Below are 27,380 nucleotides of genomic sequence, written 5' to 3'. Positions count from 1 at the left end.
ATTTGCATTTCTCTAATCAATAGTGCTTTAAAGTATTTTTTCATATGACTATAGATAACTTTGGTTTCTCCTGAAAACTGCCTATTCATTTCCTTTAAGTGATTCTTTCCGTAGCACAGGTCTGACCATGTTACCCTCTGCTCAGTACCTCTAGTGGATCCCTGTTGCATTCAGAATCAAATATAAACTCGGTTAGGCATTTAAAGCTCTTCATAACCTGGATCTTTTCCAGTATTCTTAGATTTTACAATCGCTCTATGATCCACCTACACTGGCCTCCTTGCATTTCCCCAAAAACAACATACCTCTTGCTGTTTTGTCTTTGCACTGACTGACCCCATTCCTTTTGACCTCAGCCTTTCACCTCTGCCTTATTTTTTCCAGTTTCTTTCATGACTCAGCTCAAATCCCACCTTCTGCTGGAAGCCCCTTCAGCTGCTTTTATCTTCATTCTCAGATTACCTTCCATCTTTGTTCTTGTTGTTCAGTAATTGCAGTTGTGTCTAACTCTTTGTGAGCCCATTGGGGGTTTTCTTGGCAAAGATGCTGGAGTGGTTTGCCATTTCCTTCTTCACCTCATTTTACAGATGAGGAAACTGAGGCAAACAGGGTTAAATGATTTGCCTACAGTCTAACAGCCAGTAAGTATCTGAGGCCAGATTTGAACTTAGAAAGAGAAGTCTTCTTGACTCCAAGTGCAGAGCTCTGTGCACTTCACCATTTAGCTTCCTACCTTCCATCTGCTCTGTAGATAGTTTTCATATACCTAGTAATTTGCATGTTTTCTCTCCCATTAGATTGTGAGCTCCTTGAGGACAGGCACTGTTTTTTGCCTTTCTTTGTATCCCTAGTGCTTAACAAAGTGCCTGGCACATAGGAGGCACTTAATAAATGCTTATTGATTGCCTAACCATACTATAGGTCTGGCTGCAGTGCACCTTCTATTTGTGTGTTTGCTATATGGCTAGTTACTGTATAGGGTGAGCATTGGTCAGGCACGTCTGTCTGCTATGTATATATGTATATAATATATGCAAGGCTACTGAACTATGATGTTCTGATGAACCTTGGGAGTTCCCTCTACCCTGTGGGCCCTTTAGAGCTCAGCCTAGCCCCTCCCCTTCTAGTGACTTGATCTCCTCTTTCCCTTGATTGCTTCACCTGACCCAGCCGGGTCTCCTTGTGGGGATCCCAGGAATGGCCAAGGGGCTGTATGAAGCTCATCAACTCTATGGAAGGTAAGGGAAGGGTGACATCAGGAACTTCCCCCATCCCAACCCCTCAAAACCCCCCCACCACTGAATTTTTCATTCTCCTTCCCGGGCATTCTCCTGCTTTGGGTTTCCTCTTCCCATATTCCCTCTCCTCAGGTGCCCACTTTTTTGTTTTGTTGTCACTTTCTCTTTCCCCACTCATATGTCTTATCTCCCCAGATTCCTCCTACTTCATCTTGGGCTCCACCATCCTTGCAGTCCCCTCTCTTTTTCCTCCTTTCAATTCTCATTCCCTTTTCCATTCTCTTCCCATGCTGTGTGTGTGTGGGGGAGGGTCTCATCTCCCTCTAGCTCTCTCACCATGTCCTCTATCTTCTCTCCCTCAGGCTACCCTGGTCCAAGGTTCTGGCATTTGCCTCAGCTGTAGCTCAGGATGGCTTCAATGTGACCCATGATCTTGGTCAGTTAGGGGCCCTGGAGGTGGGTGGTGAGGCTACAAAGGGGCTGGGAGGAGAGAATAAGAGCTTCGAGGGCTGGAAGTCCCTTCACTATGTTGGCAAGGGTGGTAAAGGGGGTGGTTAAGGTAGGCGAGGCTCAAGTCTGAAGTACCTTCCCCCTGTCCTTCTAGCCCAGGCCATCCTAGAACAACCTGTGCCCAATGCCTCAGAGCGTTTCCGGGAGATCTTCTTTCCCGAAGGCCGGCCTCTGGTACCTGGTACATTTGTGAGGAGGCCAGACCTGGCAGCTGTTCTGTCTTCATTGGGCTCTGCAGGGGCCATAGCTTTCTATGGGGGTGGCAACCTCACACAGGAGATGGTGTCAGAGGTGAGCATGGGACCAAATCAGGGTGGGCTGAAGTAATAGAAGCATAGACCAACAAAGCTGTGAGGGACTTTAAAATAAAGAGTACTTTACTCAGTCCAGCCATTTTATCGATGGTTAAATTGAAGTTCAGAGAAAGAAATTTCTCCCAGTTTGGAGCAAGTTAGTGGCAGAATCAGGGCTAGAACCCAGGGTACCTAACACCTGTTCCAAGGATTTTTCCATTTCTGCATTCTCAGGATCAACAAAATATTCCAGACACTTTTAAAGACTTTAAAAGTCCTAAGGAAAAAGATCAGGGAGCTCTTGAGGAGAGAGATGTGATCCTCAACAATATGGAGAGTGAGAGAAGAGGAAACAGGCTCCTAGGAATTATAAATCTGGAGCTGAAAGGAACCTCAGAGGCCATCTAGTTCAACCCCCACATTTTACAGATGAGGAAATTAAGGCACTTGCCTAAGGTCACATGGATAGTACATGTCCAAGGCAAGATTTGAACTTGGGTCCTCTGACTCAGAGTCAGTGCTTTTTCTGTTATATTCCATTTTCTAGGACTTGGAGTGTTATTGAGGGTGGCAAGAGAATACAGTCACCAGACCCTTACTTGTGGTGCCCCAGGGGTGGGCAGAGTGGGGGGTAGGAAAAATGTTAGCTGAGGCCATCTTCCTTTCTCCTTCTCTTCCTCCTTGCCTCTAGGTGCAGCACCATGGTGGAGTCTTGACTGAGGAGGATTTCAGTAACTACAGTGTATTAGTGGAAAAGCCTGTGCGTGGAGTGTACCGAGGTGACCCTTCCCCCTACACAGCAGCCTTTCTCACCCTTCCTCTATGCTGGCTGGAGACTCCTGCCCACTAAAGAAGGAAAAAACCAAACCGTGGAACCTTGAGAGGCCAGAATCTGAAGCAGAAACTAGAGATCAGCCAGCTTCCCAAGTGCCTAGAATGTCAAGATCTGGGGGAGGTGGGAGTGGGGAGAAGAGAGAAGGGACAGGCAGGTGGGAGGTCTAGTCTTGCCAAGGAGGTTGGTTTTCCTATTCATGCCCCTTTTTTCTCTCCTGTCTTCTCAATATCACTTGTTATTCAGTCATTTCAGTCACGTCCAACTCTTCCATGACCCCATTTGTGTCAGATACTGAAACAGTTTGCCATTTTCTTGTCCTGCTCATTTTACAGATAAGGAAACTGAGACAAGCAGAGTTAAGTGACTTGCCCAGGGTCACACAGCTAAATAAGTGTCTGGGGCAGGTTTTGAACTCAGTCTTCCTGATTCCAAGCTCAGTCCTCTATCCACTGTGCCACTTAGCTACCCCTTCCTAATGCCATGGTCTCAGCCTAAAGGAACCACAGAATGTTAGAAGAAAAAGAGACTTGGGAACATAGATTGTCCGAGCTAGAAAAGAACTCTGAGAGAATCTAATCCAATCCTCTCATTTTATAGAGTAGAAAACTGAAAAACAGGGAGTGGAAAAGATTTGCCTAAGGTTACACAGCTAGTATCCTGATTCCTATGCCAGGGCTTTGGGTTATCAGGATTTGGGGTGAGACTTTTTCAAAATTGTGGTTTGTCTCCATCATTCTCAGTCTAACCTCTCTGTGTGAGCCTCTTATATCTCTTCCTGCTCCACCCTCCCATCTTCCTCTTTAGGTGCTCAGAAGTATCTTCTTTCAGTGATATTCTTGGTCATGTAATTTCCTGGGGATCAATTATTGAGCAATCTTTATTAAGCACCTGCTCTGTTTGTTCAGGGATAAAAAGACAAAAATTTAACAGTCTGCTTTCACAGAACATATTTTCTGTTGTTAGATATACATATATATATGCATATGCAAAATAGATTCAAGGTAGTTTTTTGGGGAGGAGACACTAGCATCTGGAGAATCAGGGAAAGGCCTTGTTGTAGGAGGTAGTACTTGAGATGAGTTCTTTTTTTCCTCCCAAATACATTTTAAAGCTATTATTTATTCATTCATACTGTCAAAGTGGATCTCAGATGAAACTATTTAAATTCAGAATTTAAAGAACAGTGGGTTTGGGTAAAAATAAAATTGTCCATGTTGTCTTTGCCCTTGTTTCTTAGCATTCATCTGAGTTTTGAAGAAAACTAGTAATTGTAAGAAGTAGAATGTGTGAAGAACAGGAAGATGACCAGTTTGGCTGGACTGAAGAATGGAAGAGTGATAAAAGGGCATAATTTATAATAAGACTGGAAAAGTAGGTTAGAGCCAGATTGTGAAGGGCTTTAGAGTTTATTGAATAGACATGTGAATGTTGTGGTCAGAGCTATGCTCTAGTAAGAATCTCATTTTGGCAGCCATGTGGAGGATGTATTGGAGGGGAGAGTGTCTTGAGACAGAGAGACCAATTAAAAAGTTTGGAATATAGCCACAGTCTGGTAAGAGGATGAAGATGATAATCTGTGGTCTGTGAGAAGGACTGGTCAGACAGGTAGGAGGATAACCAAGGGCAAAGTCATGAAAACTCAGAGAGGAAAGACTCTGGGAAAGGGTAGTAAAAAGTTTCCAATGCTTTAGAGATGCTTCTCAGAAGCATCAAGAAAGATGAGACTTGACACTGAAAAAAGGCCATCAGTTCTGACAATTAAAAATCATTAATAATTATTAATATTAATAATCAATTAGTTATTGTGTCATTAATAATTAACATTATTAATAATGTTGGAGAGTACAATTTCATGATCAGAGGCAGAATTGCATGGTCAGAGCAGAAAACCCAACTGCAAAGAATGAGAAGTGAGAGGAGAAAAAATAGAGGCAATGACTATAGCTTTGCTTTTTCTATATTCTGGCTATATAAAGGAGGAAAGGCATTAGATCATAGCTTGAGTGGATCATAGGGTCAAATGAGAGTTGTTTTTTTTTTTAAGATGTCAAAGACTTAGGAATGTTTTTAGGTAGCAGGGAGGTAAGCAGTAACAGAGGGAAGGGTAAAAGATTACAGACAGAGAGGTTGAACAATTGTAGGGACAATTTGCTAAAGGAGCCAGAAAGGGATGATGGGAATGAGGGTAGAAGTAGAGGTGTTGGCCTTGGTAAGGAAATGGGGGGATGATGACAAGGAGTTTTGAAATGTAGAGTAAGGGAGAGAAAGGAGCTCATGGTGAACAGCTTCTATTTTCTCAGTAACATAGGAAATGAGATCCTCTGTTGCAAGGGAGGGGAAGAGGAATGTGTAGGAGGAAAGAAGTGAAGGTTTGAAATAGTCCCTGTGGGGTGTCCAATAGAAAGTCAATTACAGAAGAGGAAAAGGGTTGCCTTGCTGTAGTGAGGCCCTGATGGGATTATGCATATCAGTCATATAGGTTTGTATCTTGCAATACCTGCCATCTTGGCAACTCTTGGCCATCTCTTCTCATGAGTCCCCTGGTTCTTCTCACCAAATAACCAATTGTTTCCTCAGTTTTTCCTGATATTTCAAGGACAGCAGTAGAGCACGTGACTGCCCACCTATACTCCCATGACACATGACCAGCCCATCTTTTCCTATCATATGTTTCACTGATGACATCTTAAACTCCAGCTCTTTTTTGAAATTCCTTATTGGTTACATGTTGCATGTACCTCTCTGTAGGGTTCGCTATGGTTCATGTTTAGTTCTTCAGACACCATTGTGCTCCATGTGTCATAGCTATACAATGTCCCCAGAATGATGAGCCTTTGCTTCTGGGAAGAGCTTGAGTTCCTTAAAAGAACCTTGCAGTTTCCCAAAAGCAACCCAGCTCCCTCTCCTCTTCCCATTTAATCCTGGAACTACCTCATTGTCCACTGTCTGTCCCAGATATATATACTGATGGATGAGTTCTATAGTGGAAGTTAGATAACATAAAGGCATAGTGGACCCAGTCAGCATGGGGTCATCAGGGTCAGCCTTATCTCACTGGGCATGAAATGCTTTGTCTTTGTTAGAGACATTTTTGGCTTTGGCAAATAGAGAGTGGTGGGGAAGGTTAGGAGTGGGGTGGGGTAGGGATTGGAATGGCCTTTGTATAAACTTGAGGCCAGCCCTGAATGAATAAATATCTTGGATCCTTGTTTTTGAAGGTCTCAAAGCCCAGGGCTGGAACTTAGGAGGCCTTCTGAACTCTACCCCTGCTTTGCCACTGACTAACTGTGTGATCTTCAGCAAGTCCCTTTTTCACTCTAGGCCTCAATTTCCTCATCTATAAAATGAGGACTTTCGTTTCTAAGAGTTTGGTTTTAGTTTCTTTACCTCAGTAAAAGTTCTTTGCCCGCTTTGTCCTTGTACCTAGATCTGTTTCTCCTCCCCTCCTTAACTTGGCGTCTCCCCTTCTCAAAGGCCACTTGGTGCTCAGCCCCCCACCCCCTCACACCGGACCTGCCCTCATTGCTGCCCTAAATATCCTGGAGGGCTTCAACCTTACCAGCCTGGTGTCCAGGGAGCAGGCTCTGCACTGGGTGGCTGAGGTATGGCTCCCCTTCCCTTTCCCACTATTCTCCCTGTCAACTTCTCAGTTTCCTTGTCCTATTTTGTATTCCTGCTTTTCAGGGACTAAGGTCAGTGCCAACCTGCCCCCTCCCCTGTCCCATTCCATCTGGGTACTGGGAATACCAAGCAGTCCTTGGGTCTAAGGGAAGCTTTTGGGCATGGGGTTAATAAAGATATTTTGGAGAAGGTCTTTGGAATTCTGAGGGATGAGGCATGGATGTTTTGGAGCTTGGGGGTCATAGGCAGAGAAGAGGTCTTGATGTCTCCTTCATGCCTTTGTAAACACAGACCCTGAAGATTGCTCTGGCCTTGGCTAGCAGACTGGGAGATCCCTTCTATGATTCAACCATCTCTGAGAGCACAGAAGACATGCTCAGGTAGGGCCAGGAGATAGGAAGGGATTGGGGATGGGAGGGTAGTATGGAAAGACCTGAGAAAGGCATTTATCTGAGGCTTTTGCTTCTTTCTGATTTCCCAGAAACACACACATACACACACTCCATATTCATATATGTACATTTATGTATATGTGTGCATTGATCTGTAAGATTCATTCTAACTCTAAATCTTATAATACTATTTGTGCATACACAGGGAATTCCAAAAGTCTTAGTTCAGTTTTAAGCTATTAAAACTTAAACTTTATTAAACTCTATTAAAGTTATATATGTGCACATGTACATATAATTAATCACCAGAAATTGTGCTAGGTCCTAGGGATAGAAAGTTAAAATATGAAATAATCCCTGCTCTCAAAGAATTTACATTCTATTAAGGGAGATAACATGTACATATGTAAGTATATAGAGAATAAATGCAAAACAAATACAAACTAGGGAGGGAGGACATTAGCAGACAGGGGGATAAAGAAGGGTTTCCTGTAACGGGTGGTATTTGAGTTGTATTGAATTTATGTCTTTATTATTGTCTTTATTTCTTGCATTATGGTGTCCAGGTTTTTTGACATGTCATGTTCTTCTGGGAGACCTATAATCCTTAAGTTGTCTCTACATATGCTCTTTTTGAGATCAATATGTTTTGCTTGTACAAATATGTTTTCTTTTAACGCTATTGCATTTTGCTTTTCTTCTTCTAAATTTTCCTTCACTTCTACGTATTTGCATTCCTATTGGGTTATGCTTTCTTTTATTTCTTAGGGGAGACTTGCTACTTTGTGTTCAAGTTTTTTCCCATTCTGCCAGTTATTCTGCTATGTGAGCCATTTATTCTTTTTCACAATTCTTATTTTTCTTTTATCATTCAGGAACATGGTACTGTGGTTCCATGCTCTCTTGAGAATCTGTAGACTTCTCAGCCTCATTGGGTGTTGATTTTTCTTTGTCTTACAATACTTATGTATACATGTCTGGTAGTTTAGTTGATTTGGAGGCCATATTCCCTTCCCCATATTGTTTGTTTATTTGTTTATGCTAGAGGTCTTTAATTGAGTTATCTTCCTCCTGACATCTTTGATGTTTTCAGTTTTTTTGCCTCTATTATTCACTTTCTGACTCCTTCCCCTTTGATTGCAGTTTCCTTGAAAGTTGTACCTTAAAGCTATTTTAGCTTCTTCCCATGCTGGGAAATTCAAGTTTCATCAGTCTGTCTTTGCCCCAAGGGACTTCTGGGGATCAGAATTGGCCCTGACTTAAAGCTGGGCTCTTTCCCTCATGCTCAGTGGAGTGGCACATATGTGTCCTGCCCTAGTCTCCTTTGTTCCTTAGTTGTCTAGTTGAGCCCTGTGGCAGCATAGAGTGCTGCTGAACTGTTGTCCCAAACTAAGCAAACTTTTGACTTTTGGTTTTACATGGCATGTTTCATGAAGAAACAATGGGTAGGCTTTAGTTCTGTTATAAGCCCATGTGTTGGCTCTTGAAGCCCTGCTATTAGATCATGTTGAGCGATGGGGGGGGGGGGGGGTGCTGAATAAGCACATTAGGGGTTAGGGATTAGCCTTCTCTTCTGTTAGTTCATTGGATTATTATCTTATTAGGATTCTTGATGTCCTAGACTGTGGAGAGAGCTGAAATTGCTTTGTCTATACTTCCTATGGGCCTCCATCTTGTTGGCATGTGACTCAGATTTGTCCTATTACTGTCAAGTTATCATCACTCTCAAAGTCACCTAGGCTCACACCCTAGGTGTCATCTTCAGTTCTTCACTCTCTCTCATTCCTCATATCCAATCTGTTGCCAAGTCCTGTCATATACCCCCTTCTCTTCTCTGTCACTGCTACTACTCTAGTGTAGAATCTTATTACCTCAGGTATAGACTATTGCATAGCCATCTGGTTATTTTCCCTGCTTCAAATCTCTCCCAATCCCTGACCATCCTCTACTCAGCTAGCAAAGGTGATCTTCTTCAAGTGCCACTCTGACTATGTTACGTTTTCCCCCATTCAGTAAACTCTAGTGGCTCCCTATTATCTCCAGAATCAAATCTAAAATCCTTTGGCTTTTAAAGTTTTTATAACCTGTCCCATAGATTTCCAATCTTTTTATACCCTACACCCCCCCATGTACTCTACAATCCAGTGTCACTAGCTTCTTTGTGTTTCCCCATACTACCTCACAACTCTGTATTTTCAGTGACTGTCTCCCATACTTGTAATGTTCTCCCTCATTGTCTCTGCCTCCTGACTTCCCTGGTTTTCTTTAAATCTCATCTAAAATCCCACCTTCTACAAAAAGCTCTTGCCAGTCTTTCTTTTGCCTTTCTTCTGAGATTACCTCCAATTTATCTGTATATGTCTTATTTATACCTAATTGTTTGCATGTTGACTCCCTCACTAGATTGTGAGCTTCTGGAAGGCAGGGAATATTTTTGCATTTCTTTGTATTCCTAGCACTTAGCATAGTACCTGGCACACAGTAAATGTGTGCTTAATAAATGCTTGTTGACTTGACCTGATTTGACTTGAAGTGAGAAAATTTATGAGCTAGAGAATCTATGGCTAGTGAAAAGGCTTGGAGATGAGAAATGAAGGCTTTGTGTGAGGAACAGAGAAAAGACCAGTCTAGACTGTACAGTAAAGGAAAGGAAGTAATGGCTAAGGAAACTTAAAAGATAGATTGGAGCCAGGTTATGAAAGGCTTTGACAGCCAACTAGAAGAGTCTATAATTTTACCCTGGAGGCATTAGGAAACGACTGGAGTTTATTGTATAGGGGAATGATATGCTCAGAGCTACCCTGCTATGTGGAGCATATAATGGAGTGGGGAAAGATTTGAGGAAGGGGGACCAATTGAGAGACTATTGTAGCAGTGCAGGCAAGAGGTGATAAGGGCTGATCTAAGATTGTAGCTGCATGAATAGAGAAAAGGGGCCACACATGGGAAATGGTGTGGTCATAGAAATAGAAAGATTTGGCAACTGATTGGATAACCAGGGTAAAGGACAGTGAAGAGTCAAGGATAACCAACCCAGGAGATTGGAAGAAGGGTAGGTTTTAGGGGAAAGATCATGAGTTCTCTTTTGGACATGTTGAAGTTGAGATGTCTTGTGACATTTAGCTTTATGTGTCCAACAGGCAGTTTGTGTGGCAGAAATGGAGCTCATGAGAGACTGGGGCTGAATATATGCATTTGTGAGTCATTTGCATAGAGATGATAATTAAATCTATGAGAGCTTAGTAGGTCATCAAAGCAAAGAGAAGAAAACAAAGAAAGAAGGAAACAGGTCCTAGAACAGCTTTGGGGACTATCCACAGTTGAGGGGCATGATAGGAATGATGAGCCATCAAAGGACACTGAGGAGTGGTCAGATCAGTCATGTATGCATGTATCTATCTATATGTGTGAACATATGAATATGCATGCATCAATGTAAAGATATATGTATATTCATGTGTATGTGTACACCTTAATGCATATGTATCAGTGTGTGTATACATATATATATATATACATATATATATATATATATATATATATATATATATATATATACATAAATATACTGCATACACACAATGTATGTGTGAGCATGCATATTTTTGTATGGGAGAGATTCTTTATGATCACATTTGGGGTTTTCTTGCAAAGATACTGGAATGGTTTGCCATTTCCTTCTCCAGCTCATTTTACAAATGTGAAAACTGAGGCAGACCTAGTTAAGTGACTTGTCCAGAGTCACAGAGCTAGTAAGTGTTTGAGGTCACATTTGAACTCAGGTCTTTCTGACTCCAGGCCTGGTGCTCTATCGACAACATCACCCAGCTGCCAATGTGAGAGATAGTACAAGGTTATCTCTCTCCCTCATAACTCCCCACAACTATGACACACTTTTCACCTCTTGCTTCTTTGTCTTTTAGCTTTAGCCTGCCTTTCCTGGGAGTGTGGTTGTCACTATCTAAGTCCTGCCTGACCCCTAGAAGACTTTCTCCTTGACACTCCCCTCTCAGCCCTACCTATTGTGTTCCCACAGCAAGCTGGAGGCTGGGTACCTTCGGGGCCATATCAACGATTCACAGGCAGACCCTGGCTCACTGCTGCCTGCCTATGAGTTGGACGGTGGTGCCACAGCTGCTCAGGTGCTGGTGATGGGGCCTGATGACTTCATTGTAGCTGTGGTCAGGTACAGTCCAGTGTCCAAAGTTTGGAACCCAGAGTTCAGAGCCCATCCAGGCTGGGGAGGTGGAACAGGGATTGCCCATGGCAAGCATCTTCTCCTTCCTTTGTTGGAACAGGGAACTGGGTTTGGGTGCAAGGAGAGCAATGCTGATCCTGTGGGCATGGAAAGAGATGGGGTCTCATCTATGTCTCCTGTTACTCTGCAGCTCACTGAATCGCCCTTTTGGCAGTGGCCTCATCACACCCTCTGGGATCCTGCTAAACAGCCAGATGCTGGACTTCTCCTGGCCCAATAAAACTGCAAACCACTCAGCACCCAGCCTGGTACTTCCTAGGCTGGTCTAGCTGCCCTGCCCTCCTCTGCCCCTCTCTCCCTTCTTTTTCCCTTGCACTTTGGAATAATCCTCTAAACCACCCCAACCCTCCCCCCACTACCACTTCCCTATCAAAACTTTGTTCCCAACTTCTGACTTTCCCCACTTATTCATTTCCTTCTTCCCTGCCCTCTCCTCCCTTCCTTACCCCATATCCTGAAGTACATTGTTCTGGTCTCCGCACACAGCAGGTATTCAGAAAATGTTTGTTGAATGAGTGGGCCAGTTCTATGTCCAGTCCTGTGCTGAGTGCTGTGGGCTTATCAAGGAACTTACATTAGCTGGGGAGACATAGCACTTCATATGTGTGTAAACATAACTAACATGATTTATCCCAGCTAAGAATTAAATTTGCAGAAGGAGAGATCACTAGGGGTTGGATAGTCAAGAAAGACTTCCTGAAGAGAGGGTCCTGTTCCTTGAGCTGCTTCCTTCGGTTCTTTTTGTCCCTTATGTTCTCTCCTCCACCCCAAGATGAGTTTCTTTTCTCATCCTTCTAACCCCAGCCTATTACTGATCACCTTCCATTTCAAAGACACTAGACTGAGGCCCAGGGAGATAAGGGTACTGGCAGAGCTGGGCTTGAAACTCCCTGCTCCAGAGTTCTTTGAGCCTGGTAGAAGCTGGGAACAAGGGGAACCAGTTCAGGTTCCCATTACCCACAAGATCTATATTACTGTGACAGGAGAATGCTATTCATCCTGGGAAGAGGCCACTGTCCTTCCTGCTGCCCACAGTGGTGAGGCCAGCTGAAGGACTTTGCGGGACTTACCTGGCACTGGGGGCCAATGGTGCTGCCCGAGGACTTAGCAGCCTCACCCAGGTGAGCCCTTCCCTTTGTTCCTTCTGACAGAGAAGCATAGGAGCAGAACTCTTAGAGTCCTTCTTGCTCATGGGAAATGGGAGAGGGGAGGGGGCTACAGCTCTCCTCTCATACCTTCTCAGGTTTACTTCTCCATTTGAAGTTTTTTTGTTTTAAAGAACTTTAAAGGCTGTCTTCCTGTTTTCCCGGGAAGCATGAGAGGCAATGTAGTAGGGCAGCTAGGTGTGGTGGATAGAGTGCCAGGCCTAGAAGCAGAAATACCTGAGTTCCAATCCAGCCTAAGACATTTACTAGCTATGTGATCCTGGACAAGTCACCTCACCACAGTTTGCCTTTGTTTTCCCATCTGTCAAATGGGAATAATAATAGCACTTCACTCTAGGATTATTGTGAGGATCAAATGAGATAATATTTGTAAAGTACTTAGCACACTGTCTGGCACATGGTAAATGCTATATAATGTTAGCTATTATTATTACTATTATTAATAGTATAGTACAAAAAAAAATAGTATAGTGCAAAGAGCACTGAAGACCTACCTACGTCAGGAGACCTAGAATCCAACTGTAGTTCTAACGTTAACTGTGTAAGTACAAATCATTTAACTTCTCCAGGCCTCAGTTTCATCATCTGTGAAATAGGCATAGTAATACTTGCTCTTTTACCTTGTAGGGCTGTTTTGTGGAAAGTATCTTGTATATCTTAAAATGTGATGGAAATGTGAGCTATCACTAGGCAGTGTAATGCGTCATGGTATTATGGAGGAACATTGGACAGGGAGTCAGATCAGGGTTCTAGGACTGATCTGCCATTACCTCTTTCTGTGGCTGGTGGACAAGTTACTTTTCTTCCTTGGGTTTCAGTTTCCCCTTCCGTCAGATCAGAAGAATAATCTCTGACTTTCTTGACCTCAAGGGGTTGTTGTTGGTGTCTGAGGCAGTGGGTAAGGAAGTGCTTTAATAAGTATTATTAATAATAATAGCATTTATATGGTGCTTTAAAGTTTGAAAAGCACTTTACAAATACTTCCTTTTAAACTCACAACCACCCTGGGAGGTAGGTGATATTATTATCCACATTTTACAGACCGAGAAACTGAAGCAAACAGAGGTTAAGCATTTTGCTTAGGGGTCAGACAGTTAGTAAATGTCTGAGACAAGATTTTAATTTATTCACAGGAGTGTGCTGGTAAATGTTTCAATAACAGGCTCTCTGAGAAGAAAAATTGTGCCTATGACACTTAAATTTAATCTGTGTTAACGTTTTCTCCATTATTTTAAGTCTAAACAATCAACGAAACAATAAATCAAGCTCTGATTTATAACATTTGCCAATTTCTATGGTGAACATGCTCACACTGAAAATTTAACCATTGGTACTTGTGATGAGTTCAAGCTGGCACCAGCACAACCCTGTTACTATACCTCCTAGTACCTAAAAGTATATAATGCTTTGCAGCTATAAGGGATGATTTGCCTGGGCTCCTTGGGAATACTCCCTGGCTATATGCACCTCTCACCTCCCTGGTATCCTGCAGGTCCTGGTGAATGTGCTGACTATGAACAGAAATCTGAGTGACAGCCTGTCCCTAGGGCGTCTCCACCCTGAGCTCCAATCCAACATCCTTCAGGTGGACAGTGAGTACAGGGAGAAGGGCAGGCTGGTGGGGTCCTGATTCTGGAACCTAGGTGGGTCACATTAACAGCAAGTACAACCCCCAGGTGCCTCCTGGAGAAGGGGACTTTTAGGCTTTGCTTTCCTTTGTTGCCTCAGAACACCCCCCCCCACACACACACACATACCGCCTCTCTTATCCCCCCCAACCCTACCCCCTACCTGCAGGAACACCTTCTGGGAATTTATGAGAACATTGGAGGGATTATGGGACTCTTGAGTTTGTATCCCTATTCATTAACAGTGTTGCTGGCACATCGTAAGTGCTTAATAAATGCTTGTTAATTGACTCATTACTTATTCTCCCCTTGTCCTGGATGCTTAGTCAACTTTGCTGAGATAATAATCCTTTATGTACTCAGGGTTCTTTATGAGGAAGAAAACTAAAGACAGGAGTTGTTATCATCATCGTTCATTATTTAGAGGCACAATTTCTCAGAACACTTCTTAAAAATTTTGAATTGATATATTTTATTTTTGTTTTGGGTTCATTTCCAATTATATCCTTTTCCCCTCCCCAGACAGCTTGTAGACAAGATAATGGGTACAGGTAGGGACTGAACTTGTGATTTCATTGGTATAGGGAACTCTTGGGTGAGAAAATTTCCTTCTCTTCTACTTTTTGTCTTAGAGAGTTATCTAGGACACAGGTGTCACACTCAGGACTAGTGGGTCACATGTAGCCCTCAATACTTCTGAGTACTCCAAAATCAGATCACAATGTCATTGGGAAATGTTTGACAAAATAAATAAAAATGCAATCGAGCACATATAGTGTTCACATATGGCTTTCAAAGTCAACATGCTAGGTGATGCAGTGCTAGACCTGGAGTCAGGAAGACTCATCTTCCTGAATTCAAACCTGGCCTCAGACACTTACTAGCTTTATGACCCTGAGCAATTCACTTTAACCCTATTTGCCTCAATTTCCTCATCTGCAAAATGAGCTGAACAAGGAAATGGCAAACTACCCCAGTATCTTTGCCAAGAGAACCCCAAATGGGGTCTATGAAAGGGCTGGACAAGACTGAAAACGACTGAACCACTTGCTGTACCTTCCTCCAGGTTGTTACGGGGAGGAAAGGGCTTTGTAAACTTGAAAAGGCTAAAAAGACAGTATTGTCTTTTAAATTGATGTTATTTGTGAATATAAAAGATTAAAGGTCAAGTTCATCTACAAATCAGTTAAAAGCCTTGAGTCTTCTCCCTCCAGTTCTCTATGGGTGGTCTTTCTTTCCTGAGGTAGGCATTTCCTCTCTTCTCAGGGTTTAGAGCCCTCAAGGGCTGGGAAGGGGTGGGGGGAATACCCCATAAACCAATTTAGGTCTAGAGGGCCCTCCTGGCCAGCTTCTGTGAAGAGCTTTAAGCCAGGGCTGGCCAAATGAAGGCAGGCAGTTGGCAGAATTGCTGTTTGTAAAGTTTGTCCCAGACACCAACAGCTACCCCTTTTCTCTGCCCTTTTCCCACCTCAGTGGTGGCCCTTCTCTCTCAACCTCCCTTCTGACCCCCCAGTGCCCTCTTGCCTCCCACCTACCCAAAGACTGCTCTTGGGAAGTGCTTTGAGATCTAAGATAATAATTATTTAGCCACTTCCTCCTTTCTGGGCCTTAGGTTCCCTACCTTTAAAATAAGGAAGGTTGGACTAGACTCCCCTTCTAATACTAATTTATATATGACAGTAGTCATGTGACTTTAGGCCAATCCCTTCACCTCCCAAGGTCTCATTCCCTTCATCCTTATTTTCCCGTTGGCCTGGACTAATTCTATAGCATTGTAGTTGGTCTCCCAGCCTCAAGCCCATCTCTTTTCTGGTCTATCCTTCATATAACTGTCAAAGAAATATTTCCAAAAGACCTCAGTAAGTGCTTGATTGATTGATCTGTAAAATGGAGAAGTAGGACTAATGCTAGTGACTGATAACTCCATAATAAACTAGTTGTGTGGCACTGGGCAAGTCCCACAGTTAAGCTGTCCGGGATTGTTTCCCGTGTAAAATGTGAGGATTAGAGTAGATGATCTCTACAATCCCTTCCTACTCGGACAGTTTATAATTTTCCCATGGGAATTTATTCCATCAATCTGATCTCTGGAGAATGTTGGGATTTGTCCCTATTAAGGGATAAATGGGAGGACTGGAGAGAAATTTGGGAAGTAATGGAGATTTTTCTAGGGGTGCTGAAATTGTTTGTCTACATCTTGCCCTGGACAGACAAGCTTGTCTAGTCCTGAAAAATAAATCATCTTGGCCAGTGCTTGTGGGTTTATATGAGTTTACTGAACACCCAGAAGAGAGTTCTGTACACAGGAGATACTTAATAAATGTTTGAATTGATTTTGTTGCATGTGATTTCTTTCAGGTGAATTCACAGAGGAAGAGGTTGAGTTCCTGGAGGCTAGGGGCCATCGGGTTGAGAAGGTAGACGTTCTGTCCTGGGTCCATGGAGGTCGGAGAACCAACAATTTCATCATTGGGGTGAAGGATCCTCGAAGCCCTGATGGAGCGGGTGCCACCATCTTGTAGGGCTGGGTGGGTGGGGCAGGGGCAGGCGCTGCAGCACAAATACCCCTTTGCATGTTCCAAGAGCCCCTTGGAGCCCTGCCTCCCCCTGGGCAAGGGAGGGAGGGAGGAGGGACAGGCACAGAGTGGGTCTGAAGACCAGAGGTTCCCAGTTGGTGCCTTCGAGCTCTGCCCAGGGCCTGGGGACCAGAGGAGATTTATATCAAACCCAATTCCAGAATAATTGACAAATTCCACAGTTGATGGGTGTGGTGGCCTGACAGACCTCAGGCAAGAAGACTAGAAGAATGGTTCTGCCTCCTTCCAATACTTCCTACTCCTGAGAGGCTTAGGGAAATGCTTGCTTAAAAACAAAACAAAAACTCCCCAAAAAAACCCCACCCAGGTGGCCCGAATCATCCTTCCTTCCCACCAACCCTTGACATCTTTCCCCATCCCTCTCCCCTGTCTCATTTCTTAAATGACTTTTTTTTTAACTGACCATCCAGAAGCAAGGGGCCCTCTTTCTCCTTCTCTCTGTCCCAGAAGTAGTAAGGGTCTGAGGGAGAGGTGCAGGGAGAAGGGGCCACATAAGGGTGGGAGGGAGGGAGGGTGGGTAACAGCTCAGGGGCTTCCACTTCCCAAGAGGAATTAAAGAGAAAGTTGCTTAAGAAATCTCTTCTCTGGCTTGGTCTGTTAGCTGGTCTCCAGGTCAAAGTTGGGACAGATGGCTGAATTTTTGGGAGAGCGAAGTCTCCTCACTTAGACTTCTAATAGGAGCACTTTAGGCTGTCTGCAACCTTGGAGGCCATTTAGACCATCTCTCTACCTCTGGGCAATGTCACCCCTAACTCAGTCCATAAACAATGCCAGTCCCATGAAGTTCACCAAGAAGGACCCTAGGGAGGAAAAATGAATCTTCTCAACCTCTCTTTAATTTTCCTTAGTCTCTTAGGCTGTTCCTGGAAATAGGGTGGAGTAGGGCATGCCATCCAGCACTTTTTTCCTTATAGCTCATTGAGTATTAATGCTGGAAACTTTGACCCTCTAGTTGTACAGAGATGGAAATTTAGGCCCAGAGAAAGGAGAGCACATGCCCAGGTCTTCAACCTTGATTTGACAGAGATGGTACTCAAAGCACAGAATCCAAGAGTTGAAAGGAACCCCAAAGGTCATCCAGTCTGACTGAGAACTGAACGGAAATTCCTTCTTCAACAACCCTGAAAGGTGGAGCTCTCCATGTTAACAAGATTTTATTGACCCCTAAATCTCCTTCCCTGTAACTTTCACCCGCCATTGCTCCTACTTTTCTCTGCAGCCAAAAGGACAAAGCTACCTCTTCCACGTGACAGCTCTTCACATGCCTGAAGACACTGACCATGCTTCCCCTAAGTCCTTTCTTCTCGTGGTTAAGCCATCTGAGTTCCTTCCACTTGTGCGCTCTTGTCCACCTAGGCCTCCTGACTCCCTTCCAGGAGATGCACAGCCCTGCTCTCAGGTGTCAGCAGGGGCCGTTCCTGCTGGGCCCCCAGCCGCCCCAAGTCACCGAGATGACCTCTCTCTCCCTAATTTCAGTTCTGTCTCTAGCTTCTCACCGGGCCACTCTCAAGTCCTGGGATCCCGCGACCCTACTTAGATATCCCACTAGTCCCCCAAAGTGAACACTGGGAGGGAATGGAGACCACCCAGTCTCCTAGAGGTGAAGGCACTTGGGCCAGTCATTCAGAATGTAAGAGCCAGAGCTGAGGACGCAAAGCCTAGGAGCGAGACTTTGGGCCGGTTCTGTCCCTGCCTCCTCGGGGCCAGGGGCAGAGGGTCCAGGTTCGGAAGAACCAACCAGCAGGCAGAAGAACGAGACCGATTCCTGGCTACCCTTTCCTTAAGAGGGCAAACCAGATGGGGCGCAGTCCACGCAGCTGGGGATTGCGAAAAGATGGGGGTTACTGTGGGCTCCGGACTGTGGGGAGTCGGGGAATGCGCAGTCCGGAGAACCTGGAGATCAAGGGTTCAGCGCTGCCAAGGAGTAACTTGGGGCTCAGGAAAGAAAAACTGCCGAAGATCGGGGAGGAAAAAATCCGAGGTTCATCCAGGAGGGACCAGGGCGCGGTGGGGTGGGGCGGGCCCGGGCGCGCCTGCGTGCGGCCGCCCCGAGCTCCCGGGGACGTTCGCTCCGGTCACGTGCGCGAGGCCCCCGCCTGCCCGGCCCCGCCCCGCTCCTCCCCCTCCCTCTCCCCCTCCCCTCCCCCTCCCGGGCCCCGGTCCCCTCCCCTCCCCCTCCCCGCCGGGTCTGAGGCCGCTGCCGGGTCCGGGAGTCCCGGTGTCCCGCTGTCCGGCTCTCCGGGCCGCGGGGACGGACAGAGCGGCGCTCGCAGGCCACGGGCCAGAGTGGGCCGCCGTCGGAGGCCCCTGGCAGGGCCGCAGGTGAGGCAGAGGCTGGAGCTCGGGCCGGGTCCGGGGGGGTGGGGTGGGACTGGACGGGACGCGAATGGGACCAGCCTTGTCCCTGGTCCCGGGAAAATGGCGCCGCCGCGCGGGGCGGATGACAGACCCGGCCCGGCCGGGAGCCGCCGCCCGCCCGCCGCCAGCCACCGGGCTCGCTCGTGTCCCCGCCGCCGCCGCCATGTTGGGGAGCTGGCCCCGGCCTGCGGGGAGCCGGGGCTGGGGGGGGGGGGGCCGGGGCCCGGCCTGCGGCGGTGCGGGGTGGCCTCGCCGCGGTGCCCGAGCCCGAGCTCCGCCTCCCAACCCCCCAGCGGGGCCAGGGGAGGCAGGTGTCCAAGCCCCGGCCCGGGCGGGCGTGCAGGGCAGGCCCACCTCATTGTGTGCCCGGGTTACCGGGCCGGGTGTGTGTGCGCGAGTGTGCCCCGGGGGGAGGGCAGGAAGGACACGGGAAGGCCACTGAGGCAGAGCCCGGGCTGGGGACTTTGACAGCGGGAGTCGCAAAGGAACAAGCTTCTCCCTCCCAGGGGCTTCACGGTGCCTGAAGGTGGGGATAAGGAAGGAAGCCTCGGGATGGCCGGGGCCTGGCCGTGTTGTGTGTACGAAACAGCCGTGGCATTGTGTGGGGGTAATGACCCAGGGCACTCTCCAGGGGAGGACCCGAATAGGGGTCACACAGGGAGGTCACCCGTGGGGGCTGAGGAAGCGGTGTAGACCCAGCGATGTGGAGCCCGTGGTTGGGAGTCGGGACTAACGCCAGTGTGGGCAGCCCACCACGAGCCCGCTGAGCTTCGTGCGCTTTAAACGCGGACTCTGGTTGTCTGGAGCCCCGTGCGGGGCGCTGTCCTCAGAGCGCTTGAAATCGAGCCTCCGAGGCTTACAGCTGCACAGAGACTTTTGGGACACCTGGTGTAGGGACATACAGAAGAAATACAAAGAAACCGGGGAGGGAAGGATCGGGCCGTCGGGAAAGGTTGAGGAGCAGGTCTTGATCGCTGCTTCTTGAGGGAAGGGAGGCTTGTCTTCCAGGCAGGGGGGATGGCCGGTACAGAGACACAGGTGGCCAGTGGAGGTGCCATGGAGGAAGAACAGATATTCAGTTTGTAGATTGGGAAGGGGAGTAATGTATAACAAGGTTGGAGAGATAGATTGGGGCCGGGTTGTGAAGGGTTTTAAAAGCCAGAGAGAGAAGTTATTGGTGTAATAATTAATAAGGAGCAATTGAGAGGTTTTGAATGGATGAATGACCTGATTCTTAAACTCTGTGCCTTAGGAAAATTTATCTGTTGTGTGAAGCAACATGAATGGTGTTGGAAAGACCTTGGACTGTAGGTGCTAGTTCAAGCTCGGCCACTACTTATGTGATTTAGGATGTCAGTTTGTTTCATCTAGGTCTCAGTTTCCTCATTTGCAAACTTGGAGGATTGGAGTAATGATCTCTGCTGAAATTTTATTAACTCCCTTTCCCCAGAATCACTTTTTCTTTTCTTGCCCTTTTATTCTTTCACTAAAAAGAACTTTCTCAGCCCTTTCAATTTCCTCATAATCTCTCTCCTTCCCTCCAGTCGCTGAAGTAAAGTATTCTGACTAAGGCTAATTCTTTTTACCTAATCTCATTTCTTCCTTTGAAGACCTTACTTAAAGAAGTCAACCCCTCTGAGTCACTCATCTCTTCTGTCTCTGCTCCACTGGAACCTTCTCATCAGTTTACAGATGTGTTCATTTTGACACATCCACTTTTATTTAGCTACTATCCTGTCTTTTTCCCTTATGCTGCTAAACGTCTTGAAAAAAATTGTCTCTCCCAGATGCCTACACACCCTCTTTTTGGTTCCCTTCTATCTACTGAAACTTTCCTCTCTAGGATCACCATTACAATCACCAAATCCAGTGCTTTCCAAACCCCTTGACTTGTCAATGTCTTTTGACACTGTTGACCGGCCTCTTCTATTCAATACTCTTCTCTATTGGCTTCAGAGACCATACTCCAGAGATTTTCTTACCTTTTGATGTGCCCTTCAGTATGTCCTCAACTTGGTCTCAATCCCATAATGACGAAGGGCGAACACACGTGATTTTTCCATTGACAAATGAACATTCATTTCCACGACTTCAACTACTTCCTCTATGCAGACAACTCCAAAATTCTCTCCAATTCTGACCTCTAGATCTGCATTTCCAGTGACCTACAAGAAAGCTTCACCTAGATGTCCTTTTGGCACCTCAATCTAACATGTTAAAACCAGGTTTATTTCTTTTCTTTGGGCTCTCCTCCTGCCTCCCCTATTTTTGTCTGATTCACCACCATTTACTGTGCCTCTTATATTCAAAACTTTGGGGTTGTTAGTCTTTACTTTTCCTCATATCTCATATCCAAGTAGGTACCAAGTATTTTGCCAGTTCCTCTGCAACATCTCATTCATCCATTCTCTCCTCATTCTTTCCAATGATACCACCATAGTACAGGTCCTCATTTCTATTCACTAGTTCTATTTTAGGGACCTTTCTACCTTCTCAAATCCATCCTTCATATTACTGCCAGGGTATGATTTCTTATGTATAGATCAGGTTGCTCTTCTGCTCAAAAAACTTCAATGGTTCTTTATTACCTATCAAGTAAAGTTCAGATTTCTTTGCCAGGAGTTCTAAGTATTCTACAGTTTGGGGCTTTCTACATTTTAAGCCTTGTTTCTTTTTCTTTCCCTTTGCTCACAATGCTTAAAACAAACTATATTACTCAAACACAGATAGTCCTCATTATCCTCATCTGTTGAATCATCAGTAGTCCTTTAGTTCTCAACTCATTTGTCACCTCTTCCATTAAATTTTTCCTGATCAGTAACAATTTTCAGATCTCACACCATTTTTTGTACCATTCTAACTCACATTTATCCCAGCACATTAAGATTTGCAAAGTGCTTTACATATATTATCTCATTCGATCCTCATAACAACACTGAACTAGGTACTGTTATTATCCCCATTTTACAAATGAGAAAACTAAGGCAGATGGACTTGCTCAGAGTCACACAACTAATAAATAAGATAGGATTTGATTTGGGAATGGTCTCCCCTACTTCAAGTCTAGTTTACTAACCTTTATACCAGGCTGCCTCTCCTTTGGGGAGATGTAAAATTTCTCACTCTCATCATTTAAAAATTCACTTTCTCAGAAAGTACCTTAAATATTTCACTTATGTAGGGCTACTGTCAAGTATTTTAGCTACAATAGAGTCCAGAAGAGGGAGAAACATATAGTATCTTGCTTTGAAAGATTTTGCTTAATCGAAATTAAATTTTATTATTCTTTTCTTGAAGTATTCAAAATCAGTGCCTCAGTCACATTATAACGTTCATAATTTTCCCCTGCAGTTGTAATCTCTTTTGATGGTGATGTGATTATTTCCAAGCTGCATTGATTTGATTTGACCTCTCTGGACCTCAGCTCCCTTATCTGTAAAATGAGCTAGTTGAACTCCTTATTGTGTAATATTTTATATATATATATTTCTTCCTCTACTAGAATGTAAGTTTCATGAGGAAAATTATGCAGACTTGCTTTATCTAAACTATATCTTTCCAGCACCTAACATAACATTCTCTACACAGTAAATGCTTAATAAATGTTCACTGAATGAGTGAATGAATAAGTGAGTTCAATTTTTAAAAAATATCTAAGGCACGATACCATATCTAAGGCACTGTATTACATGCTAAGGACATAAAGATAAAAAAATGACACGACCCTCTTCCCTGATCAAAATTGGCCACACTTCCCTACATATGTTGCTTCCCCTTAGAGAATGTGAACCTTTTGAGGACAGAGACTGAGATGTGTATGTGTGGTTAGGGGTTTTTTTTGTATGTTCACTCTAGAAGCTTACAATCTGTTGGCTGATATGACATACACAAATAAGTACAATACGTGGTAAAGGAGAGATCCAGGAAAGATGTCATAGGAAAATTGGAGGAGGAAAAGAAGACTTTCACCCAGAGTGGGGGGATTGGAGGTCAGTAGAATCTGGAAAGGCATCTGAATTTGAACCTTTAAGGATTCTGAAAGGCAGAGATGAAGAGGGAAATTAATTTCCGGCCTGGAGGACAGATTACATGGAGGAAGGAGATGGCATGTCAGATTTGAGAACAATTAGTAGTCCAGTTTGGAATGTATTGTACAGGTAATGGGGATAATATAAAATTCAGAAAAGGTGGAGGATGTGGAAGGACTTACATACCAAGTTAAGGAATTTGTATTTTATTCTCTAGGCCAAGGGTTCTTAACCTTTTTTTGTGTGCTGTAGACTCCTTCTTAGAATCATGTTCTTAAATGCATAAAATAAAATACATATGATTACAAAGAAAACCAGTTACACTGAAATTCAGTTATCAAATTTTTTTTTAAAAATAACCTCAGGTTAAGAACTTCTGAACTAGTTGAGATCCAAGAGCTCCTTTAGCTCCTGCATTCTGGAACTCTGGAGTCAGAAAAGGGGCAATGAAAACAAGGGTGGGGGGAATGGAAGTATGTGATCTTTCCTTGAATGCTTAAATGTAGGATCTGGGCCACTAGGTTGGATAAATGAGGGTCACATATCTCTTTTACTATAAAAAGGATCTTGGTTAGCTCTGTTGTTCTGATAGTGCCTTCTTCACCAAGTTCCCAGATATTTTCTGGCCAACTTAATGATACCTGTGTCTCCAGCTTTAGGACTACCTCTGCTAGGCTGTAGTAGAGCCTGCAGTTCTACTACTGGGTCTTGCCAAGCAGCTGTCTTTGTGAAGCCAGATGATGGAACAGAACTGCTAAGGGATATATTAGCTCCTAATCAACAGCTTCCTTGCATTGTGAACATTCAAAATGACCTGTACCACTTTTACAGGGGCAGAGAGGAAGAGGAAATGTGCTAAAGTAAAACAGAACAGTGGTTATGTTTGTAGAATTAGAAAACCTGAATTTTCATCCTTGCTTTCTAGATGTGTGCATTTTGACTGAGCATTTCCCCTTTCAGTGCCTCAGTTTCCTCATCTGTAAGATGGTGATGATAATGATCATATTACCTACTTCATAGGCTATGAGGAAAGTGCTTTGTAAATCTTAAAATACTAGAGAAATGTGAGATGGATATGCCTTTAGTAGTTCTTTAATCACATTGGTGTAGGTACTCTCCCTAATGATACAGCTCATAACTCATTCACAATTTATATTTTTTTGGGATTTTGTCCTTGTCCTCCCATAAGTCTACTCAGTGCACTGGACACTGTCCTTTAAAGGTTTTTTATATTTGACAGGTAAAAAGAGCCATCTCAAGACTGACCCATCCCCTGGTTGATATCTTTGATGCTACAACTTGTACACAAGTTATGATTGTTAATAATTAGTAGCCTACTTTTGACTACCATGTTTTTTTCTTTAAAATTTTTAAAATTTATTTTTAACATTCATTTTTAAAAACTTTTGAGTTCTAAATTCTCACCTTTCCTTCATTTCTACCCCCACCCTTGGAGAAAGCAAGCAACATATTGTCAATTATACATGTGAAGTCATGCAAAACATATTTCCATATTAGCCATGCTACCACCAAAAAACAAAAACAAAAACAAAACTATAAAAAGTGAAAAAAAGATGCTTCAGTCTGCACTCAGGATTTCTCAGTTCTCCCTCTTGGAGGTAGATAACATTTGTTGTCATCGGTCCTTTGGAATTGCTGATCATCACTACAATATTGCCTGTTACTGTGTACAACATTCTTCTAGTTCTGCTCACTTCACTTTGCATCAATTCTTTCCAAAATTTTTCTGGAATCATCCTGCCCTTGATTTCTTAGAGACAATAGTATTCCATCACAATCATATACCATGCCTTGTTCAGCCATTCCCCAGTTGATGGATTTCCCTTCAATTTCCAGTTCTTTGCCACCACAAAAAGAAGTGCTATAAATGTTTTTGTACAGATAGGTCCTTTTCCCATATCCTTGATCTGTTTGACATAGAGACCTACTAGTGGTTTTGCTGGGTAGCCCTTTGTGCGCAGTTCCAAATTGCTATCCAGGATGGTTGCATCAGTTCGCAACTCCATGAACATTGCATTACTGTCCCAATTTTTCCACATCTCCAGCATTTGTCTTTTTCCTTCTCTGTCATGTTAGTCAATCTGATAGGTGTGAAGTGATACCTCAGAATTGTTTTAATTTGTGTTTCTCTAATTAGTCATTTTGAGCATTTTTTCAAGTAACTATTGACAGCTTTGATTTCTTCTTTTGAAACTTCCTTTCCATATCATTTGACCATTTATCATTTGGGGAATGACATATGTTCTTATAAATTTGGATCGCTTCCCTGTATATTTGAGAAATGAGGCCTTTGTCAGAGAAACTTGGTGTAAATTTTTTCTCCACTTTCCTGCTTTCCTTTTAATCTTGGTTGTATTGGTTTTGTTTGCTAATCAAAATTATCCATTTTACTTCTTCAGATCTTGTTGGTCACATACTCTTCCCTTATTCATAGAACTGATGAATAAAATTTTCCGTGCTCCCCTAATTTATGTCTAAATCATTTACTTATTTTGGTATACAGCATGAGATGTTCAGGCAGAAACTCTGCATAGTTTCTGCCGAACTGCTTTCTAGTTTTCCCAGCAATTTTTATCAGATGGTGAATTCTTGCCTCCAAAGCTTAGATCTTTGAGTTTGTCAAACGATAAATTACTGTCATACATCTCTCTCAATGACCCTTTGGGTTACTAGAAAATTTTATTTTTTTGGACATTGTGGTATTGCATGATTTCCAGCCATGTTGATGTTCAAAAGATGGTTTTTAGTGCTATCATAGAGGCATTATTAAATGTGCTACACAATTTCCCAAAGGCAGTCCAGCTCTTTCTTCCTCCCGTTTAATTTTGAGCCTACTTTATTATTCATTGACAGGTCCACAGATATATTTTGGACAAATTCAGTGGACTGCCCATCCACCAGCATGTAATGGTCTGGGAGTGTTATGCATTTTTCACCTTTTTTTGTCTTACATGAATTTTGAAATCTTTTTTGACTGTTGCTGAATTTCAGTGAAGGGGCCTCAAAACAGTGCAATCAGTGCAGTGTTTCCTGGAAACAGAAGTTTCTGGAGTACCCTCACCATTTATTTAAAAAAAAAAAAAATCCACTTTCATTGGGATTTTGCCAGAAAATCCTTTATAACAGGAGCTAACACTTTGGTTAAATGTGTGTCTTCCTGTTTTATGCCACTTGAGACTGAGAGAGGATTGAACAAAGTTATTTCTGTGATTTTTATCAGTCTAATAATCTTACATGTTTTACATATGGATGGAGACACCTTGCAGGATAGCCTGTAGCCTACTTTTTTGCTCTATCTAGTCAAATGCTTTAAAAAAACAACAAATAAACAGAAGAAATCTGGCAGCTAGGCATCACAGTGAAGTACCTGACTTAAAATCAGGAAGACCCAAGTTTAAATTTGGCCTCAGACATTTACTAACTTTGTGACCCTAGACAAGTCACTTCTGTTTGCTTCAGTTTCCTCGTCTGTAAGGGGATAATAATAGTACGTACCTCTCAGCATTGTTGTAAGACTCAAATGAGATAATTTTTGTAAAGTGCTTAGCTCAGTGCCTGGCACATAGCATTATATAAATGTTAGCCATTATTATTATTAATACTGTTACTATTATTATACTTTTTAGCCACTTTTGTGGTTATGAAGAATGTGGTCCACAATAGAAAATCTTAATTGAAAGCACTTTGCCTGTTCCATTCTCATATTCATCAAGGTTACTACCCTTAATGTCTATGTACATTATTTTCTTAATATTTTATAGCAATCTGAAAGTAGGCAAATGAGTTGGTAGTTGCTGATGTCCTCTCAGTTAGTTGCCTTTTTTTGGAGAATAATACTGCTTGTGTTTTTTTTTCTTATCATTTGGTATCTTACCTTCTTTAAAACATTTGGAAAATGGATCCTTCAGTGCTTCTAAAAATTGTATGTCTTTAGCTAGGATTTCCTCAGGTGTAGTTAGTTATTTTTCCAACTTTATTTTCCTGATCTCCATTTCAGCTTCTTTTTTATGGTACTTCTGGTTGGTACTCAGATGCTAGAATCAGTGTAATCACAATGATGAGAACAGCTCTATAGAAACACTGATAAATCTGTTCCACTTTCTGGCTAGTTGTTGTCCTCAACAGTTTTCATATATGAATATGATGATCTAGGTTAGCTGGGTTTCACATTAAGTGTTTTGCAGACTCATTTTTTTCTGCTTTGCAGCTGCAGGACTTCCCCATCCCCCACCCTCCTGGCCTGCTGCAGAGATCTTCAGGGTTTAGAATGTCTTCTCTGGCCAACTTGTGGCACATAGGGATGAAGGAGGGTGGCCCTACCAGAAAATTGGAGATTGTGGAGGTAGAGAATTGCCAGGTGAGTTTGGAGGCATTTAAAAACACAAACCTATTTCTAAGGTTAATTCTAAAATATTGTCAAGCAAAATTTGGTAAA

General features: G+C 43.6%; 2 protein-coding genes across 7 annotated transcripts in view; both read left to right on the top strand.

The window, feature by feature from the left end:
* Positions 1-17,114, top strand: part of GGT7 (gamma-glutamyltransferase 7) — a 36,101-nt gene extending 18,987 nt beyond the window's left edge. Inside the window, exons 5-15 of one of the 2 annotated variants that reach the window (XM_072631322.1) lie at positions 1,171-1,238; positions 1,601-1,674; positions 1,843-2,039; positions 2,733-2,820; positions 6,351-6,478; positions 6,789-6,877; positions 10,926-11,075; positions 11,278-11,395; positions 12,131-12,268; positions 13,806-13,905; positions 16,300-17,114. In XM_072631322.1, coding sequence (XP_072487423.1) covers positions 1,171-1,238; positions 1,601-1,674; positions 1,843-2,039; positions 2,733-2,820; positions 6,351-6,478; positions 6,789-6,877; positions 10,926-11,075; positions 11,278-11,395; positions 12,131-12,268; positions 13,806-13,905; positions 16,300-16,463 — 1,314 coding nt within the window. In that variant the 3' untranslated portion in view covers positions 16,464-17,114. The remainder of the gene's footprint in view (positions 1-1,170; positions 1,239-1,600; positions 1,675-1,842; positions 2,040-2,732; positions 2,821-6,350; positions 6,479-6,788; positions 6,878-10,925; positions 11,076-11,277; positions 11,396-12,130; positions 12,269-13,805; positions 13,906-16,299) is intronic. The other variant, XM_072631323.1, reaches the window with a different exon arrangement.
* A 1,610-nt stretch (positions 17,115-18,724) lies between these two features.
* The window catches only part of NCOA6 (nuclear receptor coactivator 6), a 67,136-nt gene continuing 58,480 nt past the window's right edge, over positions 18,725-27,380 (top strand). For all 5 annotated transcript variants that reach the window (XM_072631318.1, XM_072631321.1, XM_072631319.1 and 2 more), the window contains exon 1: positions 18,725-18,860. The gene's annotated coding sequence lies outside the window, so the exon portion shown is untranslated. The remainder of the gene's footprint in view (positions 18,861-27,380) is intronic.

Source organism: Notamacropus eugenii, chromosome 1 (assembly GCF_028372415.1).
Source record: "Notamacropus eugenii isolate mMacEug1 chromosome 1, mMacEug1.pri_v2, whole genome shotgun sequence".
Taxonomy (NCBI): Eukaryota; Metazoa; Chordata; class Mammalia; order Diprotodontia; family Macropodidae; genus Notamacropus; species Notamacropus eugenii.
The sequence above is the reverse complement of the archived record's forward strand: the minus strand, read 5'-3'. Positions and strand labels throughout refer to the sequence as shown.